This window comes from Centropristis striata, chromosome 21 (assembly GCF_030273125.1).
Source record: "Centropristis striata isolate RG_2023a ecotype Rhode Island chromosome 21, C.striata_1.0, whole genome shotgun sequence".
NCBI lineage: Eukaryota > Metazoa > Chordata > Actinopteri > Perciformes > Serranidae > Centropristis > Centropristis striata.
Window position 1 is genome coordinate 23,036,166 of NC_081537.1, and position 24,930 is coordinate 23,061,095.

Sequence of the window (24,930 nt, forward strand, 5' to 3'; positions counted from 1 at the left end):
TTACCAAAAAGAGACACAAAATTACTAAAAAGAGACACAAAATTACCAAAAAAAGACAAAATTATTTTTTTTAAAAGACAATTATTTTTAAAAAGACACAAAATTATTTTAAAAAGACACAGAATTACAAAAAAAAAGACACAAAATTACAAAAAAAAAATGAATTAAAGGGACCTTCCACACATAAAGTGCCATTCATTAAAACTCACATTAAACTTTCATATCAAGGTGGGGGCCACAAAATATCGCCACGCGGGCTGAAATTGGCCCGCTGCCCGTGAGTTTGAGACCCATGCTTTAGATCATTGTGACCTTACAGTAAAGGCTTGACATTTTAGGAAATACACAAATTCACCTTTTAGTGTAATAATATTGTCACACTGTTAAAATAATTGTAAGTAAGTAATTTTTTGTCAAAATTGTTTTTTTTGCCTCATGACGCAGGCCACCTATGGTAAAATCACCTCCATCCTCAGTTGATCAGATCATGTGATTTTACCCCTTTAAGATAATGGCCTATGTCAAGTGTGTGACTTAAGCGGATTTATTATGCCTAACTCAAAATAAAATTTTGAACATGTGACTTAAGCAAGATATGGTAACACTTTATTTTGAAGATATCTACATAAGAGTGACATGACCGTGTCATGAACATTAATGACACTTTGAAGGAACGTTCATGATACTTGTCATGTCATGTTACATAATTTGTTTTTACTATGCCAAAGGCAATCCTTTGTTACATCCTTTTTGAGTGAAATGATCAATAAATGTCATATGTTACACTTTTGGTGAAGTTTTTTTGCTAAAATATATATATATTGTTAAATAGGTGCACAAAATGACCGGGTTGTGATATGAAAAGGTTAAAAAGCCTTTTTTTTAATTTTATATAAGTATTTCTGCTTTTGGGCATATTCCTGATTTGTATTGCAGCTTTGACGTATACAATAAAAATATGTGTATCTTAACCCTATTCTGTCAAACATGCAGCGCAATCAGAACTTTAATGTATGTAACCTCTGTACTTTAGATGCCAACTGTTTACTGTTCTTTATGAAGAAGTACAGCGTTGCATGACCTACATAAAAACATTTATAATTAACAGAAGAGAGACAAGAGAGATGTGCAAATAGTTTATTGGCGGATTGACAGCAGGAGGGAATTCAATGTATACACTCTGTGACAGGAATTTGACAAGCATAGTAGATATATTCAGAATTATTCTCTAGAGCACGATGCTTTGAAACGTGGACAATCAACGGAAACTGAAGAAAATATGGTTCACAAAGATCCTCAACCAAACACGAACACAGGAGGAATAAATCATAAGAACAAACATTAACTGAAACCTGCACACTCACACCACAAATGTCAAATCACCACATGTAGATTTCAGTAAACTAATAATCATGAAAGGCAATGTAATGAAAGAAAATGTACTTGGTTCCACTATGAGAGTGAGGAATGTTTTTGTTAGAGACATCTCGGCTTGGATTAGTGCTAAAATGGTTGTTTCAGGTGAATGAAGATGCAGGCAGAAGGGGGGCGGGTTCGGGTGCTGATCCATGACGCAAAGCGGACATTTTCTACTGTGCTAAGACCACGAGAACACGACTCATCTCTAAAGCCTCTACCTGTCATGCAGGTGTCTCCTAAAAAGCAGTAGAAAACATCCGAGTCCGAACAGGGTGATCTGCTCGGACGGTTTTTGTATACATTCCACATGTCAACGTCTAAAATAACAGTACTCTGATACAGAAAAAGATTGCATTGTTTAGGCAGATTTCACTACGATAATCGAGAAAAAGTCTTAAATATTTTGTTGTTCTCACTACTGCACGGCTGACCCTCAACACCCCCAGAATATCCACGCATTTCTATCTTTTATGACATTCAACAATATTGATTTTTCATTGCTCTAATTGTGAGAAAGATCTAGCCAAGCCCTGTCAAAAGACAATTATTTTTCTGCGCCGAGGAAGCAGCTACAACAGCCATACAAACACTAAAGATGAAGAGCTGGAATACACACTTAAGTCCCGTTGAAACTACAGCTCCCGCACATCCGGCCTCATGGCCTCCAGGTAAACAAGGCAAGGTTTTTTTTAATAATAATTTACAAGTGTGTATGTGGTTAATTTTGCCGAAAAGCTAAATTAAAAGGCAAAGGCAGGAGAAGCCATTTCTCTCTAAGAAATTAAAGCCCCTTTCTTTTTTTTTTGACTTATTTATTATCTTGGTCCAAATAAACGATCCACACTTTGGAATACAAGCACGAATCATAAACAGGTTTCTCTTCAAAATAAATTTAGACGCTGCAAAGGGTGAGATATCCTCATAATCTAAATATTCTCTTTACATTAAAAGTCTAAAGAACTCCTCTCAGTGCAGAGCAGCGTTGACGGCTTTGTTCTGGCCGTCCTCGGCCATCTGAACCAGCTCGTTGACGGTGTGCAGCAGGCTGTAGCCGTGCTTCCTCAGCAGGCGCTGGTTCAGACGCTGGTCTCTGAAGCCCATCTCCAGCAGCATCGCCATCAGGGACGGGTCCTGTCGGGTGGCCGGGTCGATGCCTCGCTGCAGCAGGAGGAGGAGGAGGAGGAGGAGGAGGAGGAGGAGGAGGAGGAGGATGAGGAGATGTTGTTTGTCTTTGAACTAGTCAAGTCAAACTTTATTTATAGAGCACATTTAAAACAACCGGGGTTGACCAAAGTGCTGTACAGATATCACAGTTGCAGGAAATACGGTAAAAACTAAAATACTAAAATACATAAACACAGTGCAACAATAGAATAAAATAAATTTAAAATATAATAAAATAAATTTAAAATGTAAATAAAATTTTGTTTTTGCAAGATGTCCACTTAAACTTGATTAAAAGCCAGGGAGAAAAAGTGTGTTTTTAAGGAGGATTGAAAAACTTCAAAAGATCCTGCAGATGGGATATGCCAGGGCAGGTTATTCCAGAGCCTTGGGGCCACTGCCACAAAGGCACGGTCACCTTTGGTTTTTAGTCTGGTTTTAGGGACAGCCAGTAGCAGCTGACTGGAGGATCTCAGTGTTCTGGCAGGGGCGTGGATTTTTAAGGAGCTCGGTCTAATATTGAGGGGCTAGGCCATTAAGAGCTTTAAAAACAAACAATAAAATTTTAAAATCTATTCTAAAAGCAACCGGGAGCCAGTGCAGCGAAGCAAGGACGGGTGTAATGTGGTCACGTTTGCGTGTGCCAGTAAGGAGACGGGCAGCTGCATTCTGAACCAGCTGCATGCGGTGCAACAGTGAGTGGTCCAGGCCAACATACAATGTACTTTTAGTGGGGCGGCTTAGGACCAGATTTAAGAAGAGGGCCAAAACAAACTAATATCTAAAATCCTTTGTTCCCTCAGCTGTTGGCTTCCTGAACAAACTAGGGTAGTAGCTTTGTCTTTCTTAACCAATGTAAATGATTATATACCATGATGTCTCCCATATGCTTTTATGCTTTAATGTTTTTATGTTCTGTGTTTTGTATTTATTATGATTATTTGTTTGTTGTGTGACATTTTTAACTACTGAATGCAGAACAAATTGCCCCTCTGGGACAATAAAGATTTATCAAATCAAATCAAATGAAAGAATGGGGACCAAGGTTATAATAGTTTTGCATTTTTTATTAGTTTTAGTTTTAATTTCGTTGTCAACTTTTGTTTTCAAATTCAGTTAGTTTTAATTCGTTTTTAGAGTGAGTTTGCTAGTTTTAATTCCTTTTTATTTTTGGGAAAATGCTTAGTTTTAGTTTTTTTATAATGGGGTATTTGTTGGGTGCCAGATTCAATAAGGTCACAATAAATGTTTCCTTTATTTCCTTTGTCTGGTCCATCTCAGCCCCAATAGATTTCATATCAACCAAAAAGGTTTACGTATGAAAAAAGTTGACAAAGACGAAAACGAAGGACATTTTCACTATAATTTTAGTTAGTTTTGTAACCACACAATTCAGTTTCAGTTAGTTGTCATTTTTTAAAAACTCTAGTTTTTATTTTTATTTCAGTTAACGGAAATGTTTTTGTTAACTATAATAACCTTGATGGGGACACGCCGGACAAAAGCACCAAATTATTTCCACGTACTCTCTATCATTATAGGTTTCAATTTTTGGTAGGAGCCACTTCATCAAGATTGCAGATCGGAGCTGGCAGCCATATAAAGTCTATGAGAACTAATATATCTTCCAAGCCACTTAAAAGGTCAATCTTGGTGTCAAAATATACATTTTCTGTTGGGAAAAATGTATATACAACATCTGACATGAGATGAAAGCTTTCCCTTGATTTGTTTGAGCAGTGTACATGGCAGCTAATCCGCAATCTCCCGTGAACATAGATTCCTACACTTTCAACTCAGGATTTCCTGCTGCAGCACTTGAAGCAAGTTGCCTACCAGTCTGGGTGAAAATAATCATCTAGTGATATTCTCAATAAATAAGCTTTAAATGATTTTTTGACCCAGAAAATGTATATTTTGACACCAAGATTGACCTTCTAAGTGGCTTGGAAGATATATTGGTTCTCATAGACTTTATATGGCTGCCAACTCCGATCCGGAATCTTGATGAAGTGGCTCCTACCAAAAATTGAAACCTATAGTGATAGAGAGCATGTGGAAAAAAATTGGTGCTTTTGTTCGGCGGGTCCCCTTTATTTAACTAAGCTGCCTGTCTTTCTAGTTTATTCTCCTTTTTTTAAATAATCAATTTTATTGTTTTACTGTCTATATTGCTTTTATTTTAATTTGTTTGCATTTGTGTATCCTGATTTTTCTATTTATTTCATTTTTTTAAATGTACTTTTTAATGTATTATTTTAATTTTAATTTACTTTTTTATCATTTTCTTTTTTGTAATTATTTATTTTTAAACGTACTTTTCCTTATTTCCTTTATTTTTATGTATTTTTGAAATGTATTATTTAATTTTGTTATTTTAATTAATTAATTAATTAATTATTATAATATTTTCTTTCTTTCCATTTATTTATTTTTCTACTTACCTTTTCTTATATTGTTTGATGTATTCGTGATTTACTTTTATTTATTATTTTAATATATTTTTTTTAAATTATTTACTTTTTTTATATATATTTAATTTTCTATTTAGTTATTTTTCTTCTTACTAACTTACTTTTAAAAGGCTGATGCAAACTGAGTCACATTGGGATGCAATTATCATTTTAAAAAAATTCTCAGAAGTTCATGAGATGCTGGACATGTAAAATGTCACACACATGCTTCACATTGTGACTGTATTTTTGGAGGGACTTCTACTTTCCACTATGACTAATATATTTTTTGCTATGCATGTTGAACATTTGTTTTAAACGTGGAATGTTTTCTGTACCTGTATGGAGCAGTTTGGTCCAGTGAAGAGAGCTTTATAGGCGGACGCTGCCACAGAGAGGGCACCCTTGACGAGTCCCTCTGTGATGCCTCCTTGGCCCCTTGTGTACAGACAGGGATGTGGTTAAGCTGTGTTGTATAACAGCACCGCAGAGGACAAAATGTTCCAGCTCAGACTTGTTTATAAGGCACATTACTACACAGATGCAGGAGCTGCACTACGTTGCTTCACATGATAATACAGACTGTAATTTTACTGTTTGTCGTGTTGCACCTTGGCTGCAGAGCGTTGCTGGGTCTGGGGTTGTATGTCTCAAAGGCACTGGATGCTGAGCCTGCTGACCTCGACAGACCAGATGATACTGCAAAGAGAAACAACACACACACATACATATTATAAGAGGAGGAACAGGACTTTCTGCTGAAGAGACAGATCCTGAAAGCTTGTGTGCGATCTCACTTCCTGTCGTCCCACAAAGGGCAAAATGTGTTTCCTCTCTGTGAGGCAACACTGGAGTTTTATTTATGCAACACTTAAAAACACTGGTGACAACTTTATATTGATGATGATAATAATAATAATAATAATAAATAAATACATAAATAAAATAAAAATGAAAAAAAAAAACATATATATATATATATATATATATATACAGTACAGGCCAAAAGTTTGGACACGCCTTCTCATTCAATGTGTTTCCTTTATTTTCATGACTATTGACATTGTGATTCATCAAAACTATTAATGAACACATGTGGAATTATGTACTTAACAAAAAAGTGTGAAATCACTGAAAACATGTCTTATATTCTAGTAAGCAAAGGGTGGTTACTTTGAGGAATCTAAAATACAAGACATGTTTTCAGTTATTTCACACTTTTTTTGTTAAGATCATAATTCCATATGTGTTCATTCATAGTTTTGATGCCTTCGGTGAGAATCTACAATGTAAATAGTCATGAAAATAAAGAAAAACGCATTGAATGAGTAGGTGTGTGTCCAAACTTTTGGCCTGTAGTGTATTATATATATATATATATATATATATATATATAATGAATAATACTGAGTATTTCTGAGTTAAACTCACCATTTAGGTGGACCCTCGGCTGGTGCGGCTCATATGGATCGCAGGCTGGAGGACTGGGGTCCTCAGCCAGGTACAGTGCCTCCGACCTGAAACACACAGGTACAACAAAGAGTTAAACCATATAAAGCTGCAGCAGGGAGATAAAACCTTTAAATGGATCCTGCATGCATTTAAAGTAAGCAAGTAATTTATAAAAAAAAAATAAGAAAAAATTATATAATATATATAATATAATATTAATATTAAATAATCATCTCTGTGTAATGGTGCAATTTCAACTGTTAAGTCTGTCTATGTTGTATGTATTGTTTCTAATTTTATATTTCCTCCTGTTGTTCAAATATTAACATCAAAATGAATATAATATAATATTAATATATAGTTAACTGACGTGGTTAACAGATGCTTATTGTGACAGGCCTGAATATATATAAAATATCTAAAATATTCCCATACAGACACTTGTAAAGGTGTGTCCTGATCTGCTCTGACCTGGGTGAGTAGAGGGTGGGTGGGGGCAGCAGCGGGTCGGGCAGCACCGGTGGCGGCGGCACCACTTCAGGGGTGAGCGTCACGGCGTCCAGGGTCTGGGAGGCGCACAGCATCTGGTTCACACTGCTGTGGGCGTGAGGGAGCGCCGGGGGAGGCCACGTGTTCACAGTCGACTCCTCGCCATCGAGAGATTCCTGCAGAGGAGTCGCCTCCCCCGGCTCTGAGCTGGTGTCCTCCTCCTCCTCCACCTCCTCCTCCTCCTCTTCCACCTCCTCCTCCTCCTCCTCCTCCGGCTGTACGTCCTGATCAGCTGAGGTCACGTCAGCAGCAGCATCTGCGGCGGCGGTGTCGGGCTGCGACATAGCGGAGCTGTACATGGACTCCCCCAGAGGCCGGCTGGTGTCGAAGCAGTCTGGCAGGACGATGATGTAATCGTCGCAAGAGGAAACTGAGGAGGTCTGGCTGCTGACCTGAGACACAGGAGGAGACCGTTAGGGACTAAAACAGCTCTTAAACACTAGAATTAGTCACGTTTACCTCCAATAATTTATGATCCATTAAACCAGGGATGGGCAACTAAAATGCTGGAGGGGGCAACAATTTTTCATCGACACTACCACAGAGCCACATATAGGACAGTGCACTTAACCAGATATAATGAAACTGAAATTTTAATATATGTGCTAATAATATGTTTACAGTGCAGTATTTCATGCTCAAATGCATGTATAACAGTATAAATAGGAATACAAAAGGTTTGAAGCAAATAAAAAATAACTTACTTGGTTACTATACTAAATACTTACTGTGATTTCTTTTTTTTCAGTGCAAGAACAGCAGACCAACATTAACTGCAAGAAGTAATTCTGTGCATTTTTACACTGCACTTTTAAGATTTCATGCTCAAATGCATGTAGTTGTACTGAGGGCCACTTCAAGTGAGGGTGCGGGCCGTATGCGGCCCCCGGGCCTCCAGTTGCCCATCCCTGCATTAAACTCTCACCTCCTCCCAGTCTTCTCCTTTGGCTCCGCCCTCTTCCTTCTCCTCCTGAGGCTCCCTCAGAGTCTGCATGTCTTCCAGCACCAGGACCTCCTCATCCTCGACATCGTGATGTGAACTGATATGCAGGTTTTCATTCACTGGTTCCAGCAGAATAACTAAGAAATTAAGGTAAAAAAGCACCGAAATGAGCCTCTAAAAACTGCAAAGTTAAAAAGTTACAACATGGAACTGTTCCCACAAATATTTGTTATATAAGTTTAATCATCGACTGCCCAACTTGCACCAAATAACAGTTAGGAAGGGACAATTATGAAGCTAATAACTGTCCAAATGTGTCAATTAATGTTTAAAATCATGAGAAAAAGACACCCAGTGTAACTCCAGATCATTCCTGAGATTCAACATGTTTTGAAGTTAAGTTATTATTAAAGTAATGCTTTCTTTCTTTACAGACATGGATACACTGCAAACAGGAACTGCAATTCAATTCAACATACTTGTCTGACAGATATGTTGGCTGACAGATGTTCTATCTATATTATCGGTATTTGCCTAATTAAAAACAAAATATTTTTAAACACATGCAGAAAACAATGCTTTGGTGAATTAAAAATGCTGCTATTTATTTATTTAAAAAAATGTATTTATAGTTTATTTAAATTGACACCAATTGATGGATACCTAACACACGATACTGTTATTTTTTTTTTTTAAAGATTATTTTTTTGGCATTTTTGCGCTTTATTGATAGTGAGAGATAGAAAGGGGGTGATAGAGGGGAAGACATGCGGCAAAGGGAGCTCAGGCCGGATTCGAACCCGGCTCCGCCGCAGCACACGGCATACATGGTTAGCGCTCTACCGGTGTGTTTCTTCTTCAATTGGTTGAATGAAATGTAAACATTGTATGTTTTTGGTTTAATAATGTTATTAAATATTAATTAATAAAAGCTATTTGTTTGAGAAAGCAGCAATCTGAATATTTTTTGCATAATCATATCGAGGCAAAATCTGTGCAAAATCATTTTTCTCCTTTCAAATTGGCGTTAGTAACATTCTTATTAACCATATTGGTCGGGCTCCACTTTTAATGGTGCCAATTTACCAAAATTTAGATAAACACAGGCTGAAATAAACAGCCCACATCGCAGAAGTCTCAGTCTTTTCTGAGTTAAATCAAGTAATCTTGCTGTTTTTTCATGTTTGAATATGTGCTCAACAGAACATAATATTATAACCCTGGAGGAGGTCCTCTTACCGGGCCTGGTCTCCTCCTCCGGGGGGATCTGGTCGAGGGGAACAGCTGAACTCTCTAGTTTAACGGCGCAGATCTCCTCGTGTCCTTCTTCCACCGCCTCCGTCTCCTCTACGACCTCTACGGTTCTCTCGAAGCAGAAGCTGGTTCCTCGGGACACGACTAGAGCAAAATAAACAAAGTGTGAGCACCTCATTGTATAAAACATGCTGCATTTCTGAACACAGGTTGGTTTTACGTGGCTCCTCACCCTGTGGTTTGTGGCTACTGTGCTGGGCTCGGCGCAGCGGTCTGTGATCTGGGGGCTCCTCCAGCGTCAGGGAGCGGATCACGGTTTCACAGAGGAACTGGGCTCCGCTGATCTCCTCCTCCCGGTCCTCCTCCTGGCTCACAGGCTCCAGCTGCTCCCTCGGCTGCCTCAGCTTCACTCCTAGACAGAAAAACAACAAAAGCATCAAATGCACTGCAGCAGAATCAGCAGAATCTTTTCTTTCCTGCAGCCTACATTACCCACAATGCAACATCTACTGCAAGTTTTCTAGAACGCATCCGGTCTTACCGAACAGTTTTCTGACCCCTGTGACCTCCGCGTCTTCCTTCATCTGTGAGATGATGGCCTTCTCCAACATGGGGACTTCGTGGGGCAGCGGAGAGATGCAGGGAGTCAAATCTACAAAACAAGCGAACACAAACACAAAAGATTACACAGTTAAGACTTGATCATGGTAAAAAACTGGAGACAGGTTGATGTGTTGTCAAGCCATCATGTTTCCTGCAAAGGCAACTGTGGAAGAAATGACAAAAAGCAACCAAAAAGATGCTAAAAATGTTGATATTTCCTCAGAATCTCTTTATTCTACATGTGTCATTTAAAATAAAGCGTTTGCACTAACCAGATCCTGTTAAAAACATTAAATTCTGCTCCTCAGAGACACTGTGAAGACATGATTGATTCTGCTGAGACCAACGGTCACGTGACAAAAATTCACTGAAAATCTGTGATATGATTTATGCCATTATAACTGTCATACTTCACAAAAGATTTATCTGAGTTCTACTAAACGGTTGCCCATAAAGTCGTAATACTTTATTAATTGTGATATGTTTGGAAGAGAGAAGATATACACTTTATCTGTCAAGAATAAATCACATTGTCACAATCTTTTCATTGAAAGAGGTAAAAAAATATTTGATTCCAACTTCATGGGCAACTGGGCGCTTCTAGCCATGATTGCCATGTTTCCACAGAGGTGCAGGACTATTAAAAGAGCAAAAAAATCGCCCTGAAATAGCTTGTTTACTATTTATCATTATTTATTTTTCATTATTATTATAATCATCATCATTGTTATTGTTATTATATATTTTAATTATTATTATTATGTATTATTTCATTATTATTAACAACAACAATATTTATTATATTATTTGTTTTATTTTTATTTATTTTAAATATATATGTTTTTATTTTTTTGTTGTTGTTTCCCGTCCTTTATTTTCTTTAAAATGTAAAATCTTTGTAAGCAGTTGCGCTGCATAAATGAAAATTAAAAAAAATGTAAATATTGAATGGCTCAGGGGTTCAGAGGGTGAAAGCAACATATATTTCTTACCCACAGGAGTGTTGTTAGGAACCTTCTCCAGCTCCTGCACAATATTTATATCCAGCAACTCAAATGACAGCAGATCCTAAAAGGAAAAAACATGCAGGGAGTACGAATGTTGAGTGAGGAGTCAGAACAAAGCTGTAATATTGACTGAAACTACATTAACGTGTCTGAATGTTGTTGAATGTTGGGTGTGCACCTGTGCGGTCAGCAGGTCGACGGAGGGGAAGTAGAAGTCTTCGTGGTTCAGGTCTACGGACAAGACGGGGCAGCCGTCCCGGGATTGGACCTCCTTCTCCTTCTCCAGCGGCCTCGCCACCTCCTTCTGAGGAAAACACAACAGCAGCAGGATGAGAATCACTGCAGACGAGATCCACTGTTCAACTTTAACACGAGCACAATTATTGGGAATTACCAACTTCTTTAAAAGCTGATACATTAAAAAAAACACCCATTTACATGATATCATTGCATTTTAACACTGGGGACCAGGACTTTATATCAACAAAAACATGTTTAACATTTAACTTTAAATATTTTGGATTTGTTTTGTACTTAGTAGATTCTTTACTTAAATAATGTAAAAAAACACTCCATTACAAGTCAAAGTTCTGCATTTAAAATGGTAGTATCAAAAGTAAAAGTACTGATTTTGTATTTAAGTGCTGATTATTCAAGTTGTGTCTTCCGTCTTTTGTTGTTTTTATTATGTTTTTATGTTATTGCTTCATCGTTTGCATTTCTGTACTGTTTGCATGTTTTAATGGTCTTTCAGTTTTTTATTCTTGTAAAGCACTTTGTAAATGTTATTTTTGTATTTCTGTATTATACTAAACACTCCTATTATATAATTATTGTGGTTAATATGTGAGCATTTATGTGAGAAAGCAGCATTTTATTGTTCCAGCTGGTTGAGATGGAGAGTTTAACTTTTTTATTTTAAGATAAAATCAGAGAGTTTAGTCCAGTGGTTTCCAACCTGTGGCTGCTACATAATTATAATTATTATATTACTATTTGGTATTTATTAGTTTGCTATTTGTTGTTTTGTTGTATTTTGTTGTTGTCACTGTACGGTGACCTTGAGTGATAAGAAAGGCACCTATAAATAAAATGTATTATTATTATTATTATTATTATTATATTACATAATTTTGGGGGGAATTTTTCTCTACTTGTTTCTTTTTTGTGAGATTTCTGATAATTTACCTCTTTGGGTCTCAAAGAGTTAAAATAATGTGAGAAGGGAAAATTAAATCTAAACTCATGAAAACACCAGTGTTGTCTGTTACAGCGAGCATTTGACTAGGAAAGGTATTGATGCATATTGCAAAATTTATCAGAATAAGGCCATTTTATCATATATATCCTTTGTAACATTCATAATTGAATTTAAGTCACCTGCACAAATAATTACAATATCATCGTATCTAGCTCAGCATTAATCATCTTGGTCATGTTCACATATTGTTTATATGTTTGATTACATTAGAATGTCATTATTCTTTTGGCCAAAAACGATAAAACCGAATAAATCATTAAACCAATAAACCATGACTCTAGTGCCAAATGTTTAATATTTATATGACAATTATTTAACAGCCAAAGAGTTTTTTTATCCATTATTATTATTATTATTATTATTATTATTATATACTTTATTTATTATCTATTATTTAAATACTCTTAAGAATTAAAAGTTTACCTAAAAAGTTAATTGGTTGTACTCACTAGCTGATATCTAGCCATTTTCCATGGTTTTCTTGATAATGATTTCAGTTATTGTCAAGAAAACCATGAACAATGTCTAGATATCAGCTCTTAAATTAAACTATTATCAGCTATTTTTTGTTGTTATCATTATATTTGTCCAAACAAATGTACCTTTAGTTGTACCAGGCATTAAAATGAGCAATAAACTGAAGAAAACAAGGGAGGTCTAATAATTGTTTCCATGACTGTATCTACTGGAGTAAAGTACAGGTTCAGTACTTGAGTAAACTACTTGTTGTTCTCTGCAGCTGTACAGGTGTCAGTGATGTCAGACTTGCCAGTCGTTTGCTCTGCTGCCCGAGAGCGTTGCGGCCGTCCCCGGGGTCGACCACGATGCTGCACCAGACCCGCGGGCCAAACTGACACCCGCAGTGCGCCAGCCGCCAGTGGGAGGTGTACGTCCCCTCCATCACGGGAGCCACAAAGGCCACACTGACCACTCCCACTTGTCCCGGCAGCAGCAAGGGGACCGGCACCTCCCGCTTCTCCTCTGACGCCAGGCCGAGGTTTCCCCACATGAACACTAGCTGGGTGCACGTACACACATACACAAAACACAAAATAGGAATACACATGCGAAAAGGCACAAAGACAAAGAGCATGCAGCCAAAGTCACACAGCAGGGAAATAAAAAGTGAGGGACACACACACACACACACACACAGACACACACAGAGACAGACGCGCACACACACACACGCACACATTCATGTGCACACACACACACGTTCACACATGTGCACGTGCACGCACACGCACACGCAAGCACGCACCCACACACACACACACACACACACACACAAGCAAACACACACGCACGCGAGCACACGCACTCACGCAAACATTCACACACACACGCACGCCCACAAACACACACAAGCACACATGCACGCACACACTCATACGAACACAAACACGCACACACACACACACACACACACACACACACACACACACACATTTGAACAACGACAAAGACTTAAAAACTTAAAAATCACAAAACAGATTCAACTGAATTCAAATAATAAACATCTCAAACATAAAAAGGGGCATTAGTTGTGTGAGAAATCTTAGCTGGTGTTAGTGGGTGAGAAGTGGGGCTCAGAGTGAAGCAGGGGGGCAAAGAGAGAGTGGGCGGTCCTCTCGGCGGGGGGAGGGGTACCTTAGTCTCTGAGGTCCAGCTGATAGTGCCCGAATTCCTCATCTTCCAGTATTTGATGAACTTGGTCCCAGGCTCTAGACGGGTGCCGTCCGGCAGATTTTCATCCAGAAACAAGGCAGCCATAGTGGGGACCAAGGACGTGTGCGAGACCCCGGGACCCCTAGTTTCAAGTGTACAGAGCATTGTTGAAAATAGCCCTGGTTTCTTATAATACCCATCTCTTTTGTTCTCTACGAATCAAAAAAGCAGGACCCCCAGATTTTTTTTTGATTTTTTTTTTTGCAGCTCAAAAGCATTTTTCTTAGAAAATCTATGAAGCAGCAGCAGCAGTTTTCACATTGAGGTAGTTCCAACATTTTCCACCACCCCAGAGCAGCCAGCGATACACTCATACAGACTAGATTACAAAGATGGCATATTTTTGATTTCTTTTCTTGGAAAAAAAGACTTTATTGCATCCATGCTGGGTTCGAGGTACCCAGCACTTGGCGGACGCCCTTCCGAGGTGGCGCTTACTCTGGACTGGAGGCCTGGGGATCAGGGACCGGGGCGGGGATGGGACCTTGGGCTGGGGCTGGACCTGAGGCTGTTTCTGAGGCGGCAGGGGGGGGCAGGGCCGGGGCCTGGGTGGACGCGGAGGCCATGTTTGTCAGGTTGGCTCTGCCTGAGGTAGAGGGCCCGCTCCACTGCAGCCCCCGCTTCTCCAGTCTCAGTTTCTTCTTGATTTCCTTCACTTCAGCTCTGAGCTGCCTCCTTTCAGCTTTGAGGCGCTGTCGCTCGGCCTTGCGCACTGTCCTGTCTCCTCGCCTTGGGAACCTGGTTTGAAATGTCATCAGGAACACCTATTTGTTGACTATCAAAAGTTTATTTTCCAAAGAACAAAACACATACATACTCATAATTCATTAATTACAGTAATCTAGCTGCTAAAACATTTTGCAGTCCTGCTTTGCATCTATTCATATTTATGTTTTTTTTTCCTCCATTAATGCAGAAGAAGTGATAGCAAAAAGGGCTAGCACTGTTGCAAGCAAAAATGTCTTATAGTTTTTCAAGAAGTGGGAAGATTGATCCTCGGTCTTGAGGGTTTACCTCAACTCTCCCGACATTCCATGCTCAGGGATGGAGAGAGGTGTCTTGGTTCTCACGAGGTTGTGGCTTGGGTCATGGCTATGTCTGCACATCTCACACAGGATGCAGGAAGGGCACACGCTGGCGGGGCACAAGCCAACAAACAACATTTTATGGATACTTATAAAGCTGCTCGGGAAGCACAGAACATGCACGAGAAAAGTAGGTCGCAGACGAAACTCATAAAAGGCACAAAGGTCTAAAGGATCATTAAGAGTTTGCATGTTCAAAGCATGAATCATTTAATTTTGTGTCTTATATAAGCTGCTTTTTAACCCATTTCTCTGCATTCTTATCAATATATCGTAACGTGTTCCTACCTGCACTTGTAGGCCCCTTCAGAGGTGAGTTTGTTGCAGCTGCTGCAGTTTGGGGTGTAGCCGAGGGATCCGTTAGAGGTGGAGGGGCCGGGCCGGGGCCCTATTGGACCCCCAGTGGCCCCCAAGGCCTCCAGGGGGCCATCAGAGGATTTGTGGGTGCAACACTGGCCAGAGAAGTCGCTGCACATCCTCTCCACCACCTCTTTCACCACCTCGTCTTTAAACTGTGAAAACAAGATTAACGTTTGAAAACAAGATTAACGAGTAAGTAAGTGTAGATGTGGTGAATATGGCATAGCTTGTCTACCTGCACTCTTCAATTAGTTTGTAATTGATTTTTTTTTTTTAATTGTTTGTTTGTTTTTCTGTGTTTTGTTTTGTATTTTAACTGTAATTATGTATATACATTGTGAAGCATATTGAGTCTGCCTTGTGCATGAAATGCGCTCTATAAATAAAGTTGAATTGAATTGAATTAACATGAGGAGAAGCTCAACATGATGTTTCAGTCAATTATGCATCAAAATTAACAAGTTAAAGGTATAGTTACTGAAAAAATAATTTAAATCTTACCTTCTCCATGTACGATCTAAACCACATCGGAGGTGGTTCATCTTCTGGCTTGTTCCCCTTGTTGTCCTTTACTGGGACCTGTGTCAAAAAATAAATAAAATAAATTTAAATCAAACATATGCTCAGTCGTGCTGCTGAATTATGGCAAAAATCATAATCACTTTTATTTCTGTCGATACGGACATCATGATTATTTACCAGGATTACATTATTTATTCATTAGTTCAATTTATTATAAGGGGATTTTCTTGAATTTTAAAAAAATTAAAGAAAAAATTCATCTGAAAAACGAATTAAAAAAAACTTAAAAAAATAAAAAAATAAAAAATAAAATGAATTGTAGTTCACTGCCACAATGTACTTAAAGAAATGAAACATAATTAAGATTTTAAAAAAACTAAATTCAATATATTTGAGTCAGTAAACTAGTAAAAATGGGCAAAATCATGTGCTGTTAAAAAATAAAAATAAATTATTTTTATTTTATATATAACACAAGACAAAAAGAGAGCATCTATCTTGTCGGTTGAAAGCCAAAACCATAATTTATAATTTAATTATTCTATTCGTCCAGTTATGTTATATTATCAGTTATCTTACATATTGGAGTTGAACTTGAGTTTATTAATTAGACAAAAACTGACCCAAAAATCCTGTTAAATGTCAATCATTGCTAGAAAAATGCATAGTGCAATTAAAGACTTTTGAGGCATTTGATTTGAGGCAGCAAACAGAGCCGGCCCAAGGCATAAGCGAACTAAGCGACTGCTTAGGGCCCCGTGGCCACTAGGGGGCCCCCGAGAGCAATTCAAAAATATATTTATTATTCCTCTCAGATTCCCCATAAAGCATGTCACTATACCTATAGACAGTTAGTCAATTGGGAAAAAGTCAAGCGGAGCTGGTTGACTTAGTCAAGAAGTAAAGATGTTATATGATATATATATATAGATATATAGATATTTCTTAGTGATTTTATTTGTTGTTGCTCTTTATTGTTGTCCTTGCACTACAATTTATTTATGCACATTGCTGTTGCAGTTTTTTTGAAGCCAAAAATAATAAACCAGATGACACTTTTACTTAAATATATATAATGTAGGGTTTTTTTTTATAATGTTTTACCATTTGGAACGATGTGTAAATCAACCCTAGCTCACTCTTCTAGTTGAATGTGCTACATTTTGAGATTAAAAACCATATGTGACACCCTGGACATCATTCATTCATTAGTACTATTTATGTAATTAACTGGGCCACCCCCATAAATGTGTGAAGACATATCAGGCTGACAAATGATAATGTAAACAACACTGCTAGAGCCGCAATGAGTTTATAGTAGGTGTGTGAATGATCAACATCCAATATTATTGGCAGAAATAGAGGGCCCCAAAATTGAATTCTGCTTAGGGCCCCATGGAGGCTTAGGCTCTGGCAGCAAAGACATGAAAATGTGTTTAAAAAAAGAGCTAATGATCAGTTGCTGACTCTGATGCATCACCAAAAACACTGAGAACACTGAGAACACTGAGAACACTGAGAACACTGAGAACACTGCACATGTGAGAGCGTACAAGAAGCAGACAGTGAAGGAAGAAGAGGAGGATGGATGAGTTTGGTTCCTTACAGCTTCTCGCTCCGGGGTGACCTGCGTTCCTTTGTCCACCGTTTTGACCCGTGACGGATACGGAGGAGCGGGCCGGAGGTCTCCCTTCAGCTCCTTCACCTCCGTCTTCAGCGGGCCTCCGCAGGCCTGCCCCTTCATCTTGTACACGTTCATGTGCAACTGGTTCCCCTGCTTCTCTGCACTCTGTGTGAGAAAAACAAAGCAGTAAAAACAAATTCCATGGGAGACAAAAACATGCAAAAATATTTTAGACACAATACATCAACAGTTGTGTTTGGCATCTTGGCTTTTTGTTGTCCTGTGTGTATCCTGTACAACTGTTGCTATGTGAATGCTGCTACCACAGATTTAGAAAAAGGGAACTGGATACAGTGTTGGAGGCTGGGGCCTGTTCATTCCTATGAAGCTGCTTAATTGTGCATGAAGCCAAAAAAGGAAGATTATCATGTAGAAAATTACTCCGATATTCTGCATCTGTGGGCCAATAGAGCAAACACACTAGTGCTTCCTTTAATCCCTCAGTTTCAGCCTCGCTCGTATAAACATACAACGGAAAATAATTTTTATATCAGCCAATATCAGAACTTTACTTTTAGGACGTGATGCTTTAGATCAGGGCCATTTACATTATTTCCTGCTGCACGTTGTACTATCTACAGGTACATCTCAATATATTACAAAATCATAGAAAAGATTAGTTATGTCAGTAATTCAACTCAAGAAGTGGAAATAACACATTATATAAAACCATTACAGACAGAATGAAACATTTCATGTCTTAATTTATTTCATTTCTTCTAATTATAATGATTATGGTTTACATTTAATAAAGACCTACAATTCAGTGTCTCCAAAAATGTGAATATTACAAAAGACCAATTTTAAAAAGTATGTTTAATATGGAAATGTTGGCCTCTGAAAAGTATGTCAATCTATATGACTCAATACTCTGTTGGGGCAATTTGACTTGAACTACTGGACATGGACTTTTTCATCATATTCTAATGTATTGAGATTCACCTGTATATTTTTTATCTGAATGCTTTTATTATACTAATTTTTTATGTCGGTTCAATGTGAAGCACTTGGTGCCTGTAATTTATCTGTTGTATTTGCATTTCATGTATGAAAGCTACTTTACAAATAAAATGTATTATAATTATTATTATTATTATTTAAGTGAATAATAACACGTTTTTGGGCCCCATGAGACAAGGAGGGTAAAAAGAAGAAAGGTTGCAGGGTCAGACGGCAGCTGGAGCTGTAATGTTGTAGAGATAAAGTCGGTTTCTGCTCAGGTTCTTTTAGTGAAGGTTTTACTGCACATGTGTTGCATCCAGGCCCAGAGGAAGAGCTCTTTGATGCCCATTTCACATGTTGGCAAAAACAGTGGAATTTGTTTTTAATCAGGTCTGTCATGTGATGCCATTGGGCCCAGAAAGACTCTTCCCATAGACTCCCACTACCAGTCAAAAGCTTGGACACACCGTCTCATTCAATGGTTTTTATTTATTTAAACACAAAATCAGAACTATGATGGAACACATATGGAATTGTGTAGTAAAAGAAACGTGTCAAACAAAGCAGAATATATTTTACATTTTAGATTCTTCAGAGTAGCCTTTAACCTTTTGCTTTGATGCTCTCAAACACAATAAGAAGGCAACCAATTCAACAAATTAACTCCTCCTGACAAGCTGCACCTGTTAACTGAAAACCATCCAGGTGATCAGCTCATGAATCTGACTGAGAGAATAACAGAAGTGTGCAAAGCCACCAAATCATCTAATATATGTAAAATATTCTGGTTTGTTTCACACTTTTTTTTCTTCTTCTTTTTTTACTACATAATTCCATATGTGTTCTTTCATGGAATGACTTCAGTGTTAACTACACTACAACTACAATGTTGAAAATAATAAAAAATTAATAAAAACCATTGAATGAGAAGGTGTGTCCAAATGTCTATAAATCAGCAGATAACACGTCACATCTTCGGTGAAATTACTAATTTTACTGTCAGAATTTGATCCATTCGGTCCGATAACATTTGTAAAGTGTATTAGAGCCGTGAGATTAAATCATTTTGTTCACATTAAAAGGTAGCAGAGCGCTAAACCGGAAGTAGCCGGCCCGGCTGGAGAAAGTCTGTAGTGTGCATTAGGGATGGGAACAATTAATCGATGACAGATTAATGGTTGTTAAGAATTTGGTCAATCACGTGGAATTATTAATCGATCTGTGTATTTTTTGACAAAGCTACAGTTTGCAAACTGAAAGTTGCAATAACAATTATTAAACACACAGAAATACAAGAGGATTCATTTGAGCAAAACTTACTGTATCAAACCATCCTAGCATGAAATACTGAGTTTAATTTTATCCAAAACTTATTTAAACACAAAACAAATTTAAATATGACTATTACTGTGAAAACTAACCTCATGCCTTTTTGGGGGCTAAAACATAAAACATTGAACTCCTTGACGTTATGTTTACAGTTTAATCTCACTTGAGTTAGTTTTACAATTGACAGGATCAAGTCTCTTTTGGTCCTTTCAAAATAAAAGTGTCCGTTATCAAAACAGGCTTATATCTTTATATATATATATATATATATCAGATATATCAGACATATATCTTTTATTTTGCCCATGTATGCATGCAGAGATTAATCGATTAATTGATCGTTAACGTTATAGATAATCGAGTTGGCAGGTTTCTTCCAAACACCCATCCCTAGTGTTCACGTTTCATGGGCCCATAGATGGAGAAGATCTGAGTGTTTTTTATGCACATAAGAAAACTTTTTCATCTTCATGTACCACTGAGTATTTATTATAGGGAATAAGCAGAGCCCCGTCTAATGCCGTATTTCCAGTTGTCTTTATACCTCCATGGTTTTATTATCCCCAGTGATATAAACCCATGTGATGAAGCCGGCAGTTATTATTACACGGTTTGACCAGTTTGTCAAATTGTCTTCAAAGCCTCCTGCTGCTCCTGAGGGCTTTCCTCTTTCACTGGAACAAGATCATGTTTGTGCTGCGTTTCTCTATTTAATCTAGTCACACAGTGCATCCTGTTTATGTGATGCATAAGGTCATATTTTAAATCATTTCTTTTCTATCTCCTTTTATGTTGTGAACATTTTTACTGGATTTTGACAGTTTCTCTACTTGTTAAATTAAATCCCGTCTTCACTATTTGACAGAAACCCAGCAGTGCCACAGTACCTTGATGGCTTCTTCATATTCATCTGAAATAAAAACAAAAACAGTCAGTTGCTTAGTAAAACAATTAGTATATGTACAGAAAAAAATCTCCGAGCTCCACAAGTTATTGTTTGTTAGTGTGATAAATTAAGTATATAAAAAAAAATAAAAGTATTTAAGATTTTTTTGCTCATTATTTGATAAGTACTATATGTTTATTTTGCTTTGTGTCTTGCTCCAAGTTTCTGTAACCATTAAATTTACCATGAGAATCAACAAAATACTCTATCAGGTAATCGATTAACATTTCTGTATTCTGCAGTCATAGTTGTAACCATATTTAACTCTTTATCTCTGTCTTATTGCTTAAAATCTACTTTAAAGTTGTCGTTAAATTAGGATAAAACAAAAACATATTTTCTCACCTTGACTGTTTATGCAAATCTGAAAGTAAAGAGTGAATGAAATCAGAATGAGTCAATGAACCAAAACATCATTATAATTTAGCAATTAATGTAAAAATCAGTGATGGAAGAAGCACTCAGATCTTTTACTTAAGTGAAAGTATCAACACCACAGAGTAGAAATACAGAAATAAAGTCCTGCATTCAAAGTTTTAAGTGGAAGTACAGACGTAGTAGCTTCAGAATATACGTAGTTACCAAGCAGGCAGACAAGAAAAATATTTGTTTAGGATAAACAAATGACTCGCTCTCTCTCTCTTGGTCAAGAGGTGTGTGCACATTGTTCTGTAACTGTGGGTTTAGTGAGACATTTCTCAATGACGACAACATTTCTTTGTTGAGTTGAAACATGTTTACTCAGTACAAAAGGGCAACGAGCTGACGATAGATGGACTAAATCCAAAAACGGTGAAAATTGACCACATCAAAAAAATGTTGGGATGCTGCGAAAACCATATCAGAAACAGAATTTAATTGTTATAATATTTTATCAATATTATAATAAAATACTTTGCTCAAGTACTGTACTAAAGTACAATTTTGATGTACTGGGCTACTTTAATTTTGTGTAACTTTCTAATTTATCTGCACTGAATTTGAGAGCCTTTACTTACTTTGCAGATTAAGATATTTAAAATAAAAATCAAATACAATGCATTATTACGTCAATTAATTTTCTTCAACTTCAACATTAAAATTGCATCTTACATGTTACTGCATCAATAATAATTCATCCATATTATAATAAATTACCTTATAATGTAAGGTTTCATATAATATATGCTATTTTCTCAAGTAGTGTACTTGGTACTTACTTTACTAGTAAATTAAAATAAATTACATGCTACTGTCTAGTTTTACTCCACTACATTCCAACAGATACACAAATATTGTGTTTCTGTTAAAACCTTTGCAGATTAAAAAAAATAAGAGCCTAGATGTAGATGAAATTCAAAGTATTATTGGGTAAATTAAACAACCAAACAGAATAAAAAAAGAATAAAATTAGTTCTATTTCAGGCAGCAACAACCTTAAAATCCATCTTACATGTTACAGCATCAATAACAATTTACCTATATTATAATATATGACACCCTATGATATAGGGTTTCAATATATCAATATCAATATTACTTTACTAGTAAATTAAAATTAATTATATTCTACTTTCTACTTTTATCCCACTACATTTCAACAGACAAGTGAACAGTTAAAAAAAGCCAGCTACAATATTAAAATGCATCTTAAATGTTACTGCACCAATAATAAGAATTCATCCATATTATAATATACGATAAAGTAAAACTGAAGAGCCATTTTGCCTGCATATTGAGTACTAGTATTATTATCATTATTGATATTATGAGAAGTTGAATAGTTTAAGTACATTTTCTTGATTACACATATCATTTGCTTTCATTAAAAGCAAATGGGGTCTATGCTGACAATAAGTGTTGCTTGTTTTGGTTTCTTCATGGGATTTGTTGACAAAAGTCGTGTTTGCATCAACAAATTTCTCTTTGCATTTTGAAGATTTGCATGAGAAAAGCTTAATGGAAACACCAAAATTGGATAAAATTTTGCTTAAAAGTTTTTACCCTCGGTTGAGGTGTTTTTTTGTATTTTTCAAAAGATAGTTCATGCTCTAAATGGGAGATGGAAACACTTTTTTTTTCAAATAAGAAGCAAACATTTAACTCGCATGACTGATCAGCTGTTTCCCCTGACATGAAAGAATGATTATAAATTATATAAATTCCTGAAGACTTCTCTCCATTTTCTCTCAGATTCACAACCTTCTTTTTTGTTCTGACCAAAGTCGTTTATGCAGATTTGTTTATTCACTCTAAACCAGCTGATGGAAACTCACTAATTTGTAGCACTTGAATGCAGGACTTTCACTTGTTACAACATATGTGTTTTTAAGATGTTGGTATTAACCCTCTGGAGTCTCCAAAAGCACCAAGGCATGGCTTCTTCATCACATCCAGACGTAAAAACAAAGCAGACCAAAAAAAAGACACAAAATGACTCAAAAAAGACACAACAACAGACACAAAATGACCAAAAATGACACAAATTACCAAAAAAAGACACAAAATGACAAAAAAAAAGACACAACAACAGACACAAAATGACCAAAAAAGACACAAAAAGACAAAAATGACCAAAAAAGACACAAAATGACGTACAAAGACACGAATAGACATGAAAAGGATTCAAAAATGGACAAAATAGCCCAAGACTCCATAGAGTTAATAGTTTGGTTATTACTGAAGTAAAACATCTGAATGCTTCCTCCGGTGGAAAAAGCCTTTATTGACACTCCCTTACCTCTTCATTATCCTCATCAAAGTATTTCACTTGAAAGTGGTTGATCCCGAAAGACGCTTTAATCTGAAACATAAATGTGAAGAGTTAATTGTGAAATCCACAGCCAACATTGCGTTATTAGACCTGAACTTTTTGTGCCCCACACGTGTAATGAAAACATCAATAATGGCACGTTGAAGAAAAACCTGTACGCATCATAATCGCTCTCCTCGCGTATTTATTGTAGTTAGCTGAAGAGAATTAGGTCTTGTGCACATGTTTATGGCTCCAGTATCGACTGTCCTTCAGGAGGTCTATTGTTTACGTGTCTAGGCCACGTCTGGGCCTGCTTTTCACCAAACTGCGCCAGCGTTTAGCCAACACTAGCAGCTTACCCAGGCTTCGACGGACTCCCACTCCAGTTTGTCCAGGTCCTGGGCCAGAAATCTCTTCACATTCCCCCGGAAATTGACTTTAATCGTAACAGGCAGCCCCATGTCAGCCGTCTATGAGCGTTTAATGGCTATCATTTGCGGTGACACCGGCCTATTTGATCCCTGTTGCCCTCGACTGTCTTTTCTTGTTTACATCGTCAGCTGCGTCTAGAAAAATACGGTGACGTTTTCGCGCATGCGCGGTCAAAACGTGTTTTGTCTTTTATTTATTTATTTATTTATTTTTTAATAAATGCGAATAAAAGTTAAAGAAACACTTTAATGACTATGTATATTTTTAGAGTATGCTGGTTCATGGAATCACACGGTTGTTTTTTTTGTTGCGTAAAAATATATTTGATATTATTATATATAAATATTTTTAACAACATGTATTGTCATTGACTCTATCATGCGCAGTCTATACTTTTTTCCTCTCTTATATCTATATTTATTTATTTATTTATTTATTTATTAAACCGGTTTTTTATAAATGCGAATAAAAGAAAAGAAAAGAAACACTTTAATGTTTATATTTTTAAGTAAATATTTTCTAAGTACGCTGGTTAATGGAATCGCAGTTTTTTTTTATTGTGTATAATATTTATAGATAATATTATTATATATAATATTATAAAATTAATAACACTTATTCTCACTGACTCTATACACAAGAACAAATCTATGACATTAAAAAAAAACGAAAAAGAAATATATTTTTTAAAGTACGTTGGTTCAGGGTATCACAGTTTTTTCTCTTATATTTATATTCATTTATTAATTAAATTGTTGTTGTTTTTGTGTGAATAAAAATGAAAGTAAAGGAAACACTAATGTATATATATATATATTTCAAGTACGCTGGTTCTTGGAATCACACAGTTTTTTTGTTATGTATGAAATTTATATATAATATTATTATATATAAATATTATTATCACATTTATTCTCACTGACTATATGCACAAGAAAAAAAATAAGAAAAAGAATAAAAGAAAAAAGAAAAAAATAAGAAATGTAAATATATACTATATAAGTGTGTTGGTTCAAGGCATCACCGTTTTGTATTTTATTTTGTATAATATTATTCTATA

The 24,930-nt window shown here is 36.6% G+C and overlaps 1 protein-coding gene across 1 annotated transcript; it reads right to left on the reverse strand.

Annotated features, from left to right (window-relative positions):
* Positions 1-1,122: 1,122 nt before the first annotated feature.
* nbr1a (NBR1 autophagy cargo receptor a) lies at positions 1,123-24,009 on the reverse strand. The gene is made up of 22 exons (XM_059324192.1): positions 23,798-24,009; positions 23,424-23,486; positions 21,050-21,068; positions 20,646-20,668; positions 17,410-17,592; positions 15,783-15,860; positions 15,210-15,433; positions 14,851-14,970; positions 14,275-14,574; positions 13,759-13,918; positions 12,875-13,123; positions 11,023-11,148; positions 10,830-10,905; positions 9,776-9,886; positions 9,467-9,646; positions 9,220-9,378; positions 7,963-8,117; positions 6,960-7,429; positions 6,468-6,553; positions 5,648-5,735; positions 5,375-5,474; positions 1,123-2,577 (listed from the first exon to the last, which is right to left on the reverse strand). Exons 1-22 carry the CDS (start codon positions 23,897-23,899, stop codon positions 2,386-2,388), a joined length of 3,264 nt encoding a protein of 1,087 aa, XP_059180175.1. The 5' UTR covers positions 23,900-24,009; the 3' UTR covers positions 1,123-2,385.
* Between the last annotated feature and the right edge of the window lie 921 nt (positions 24,010-24,930).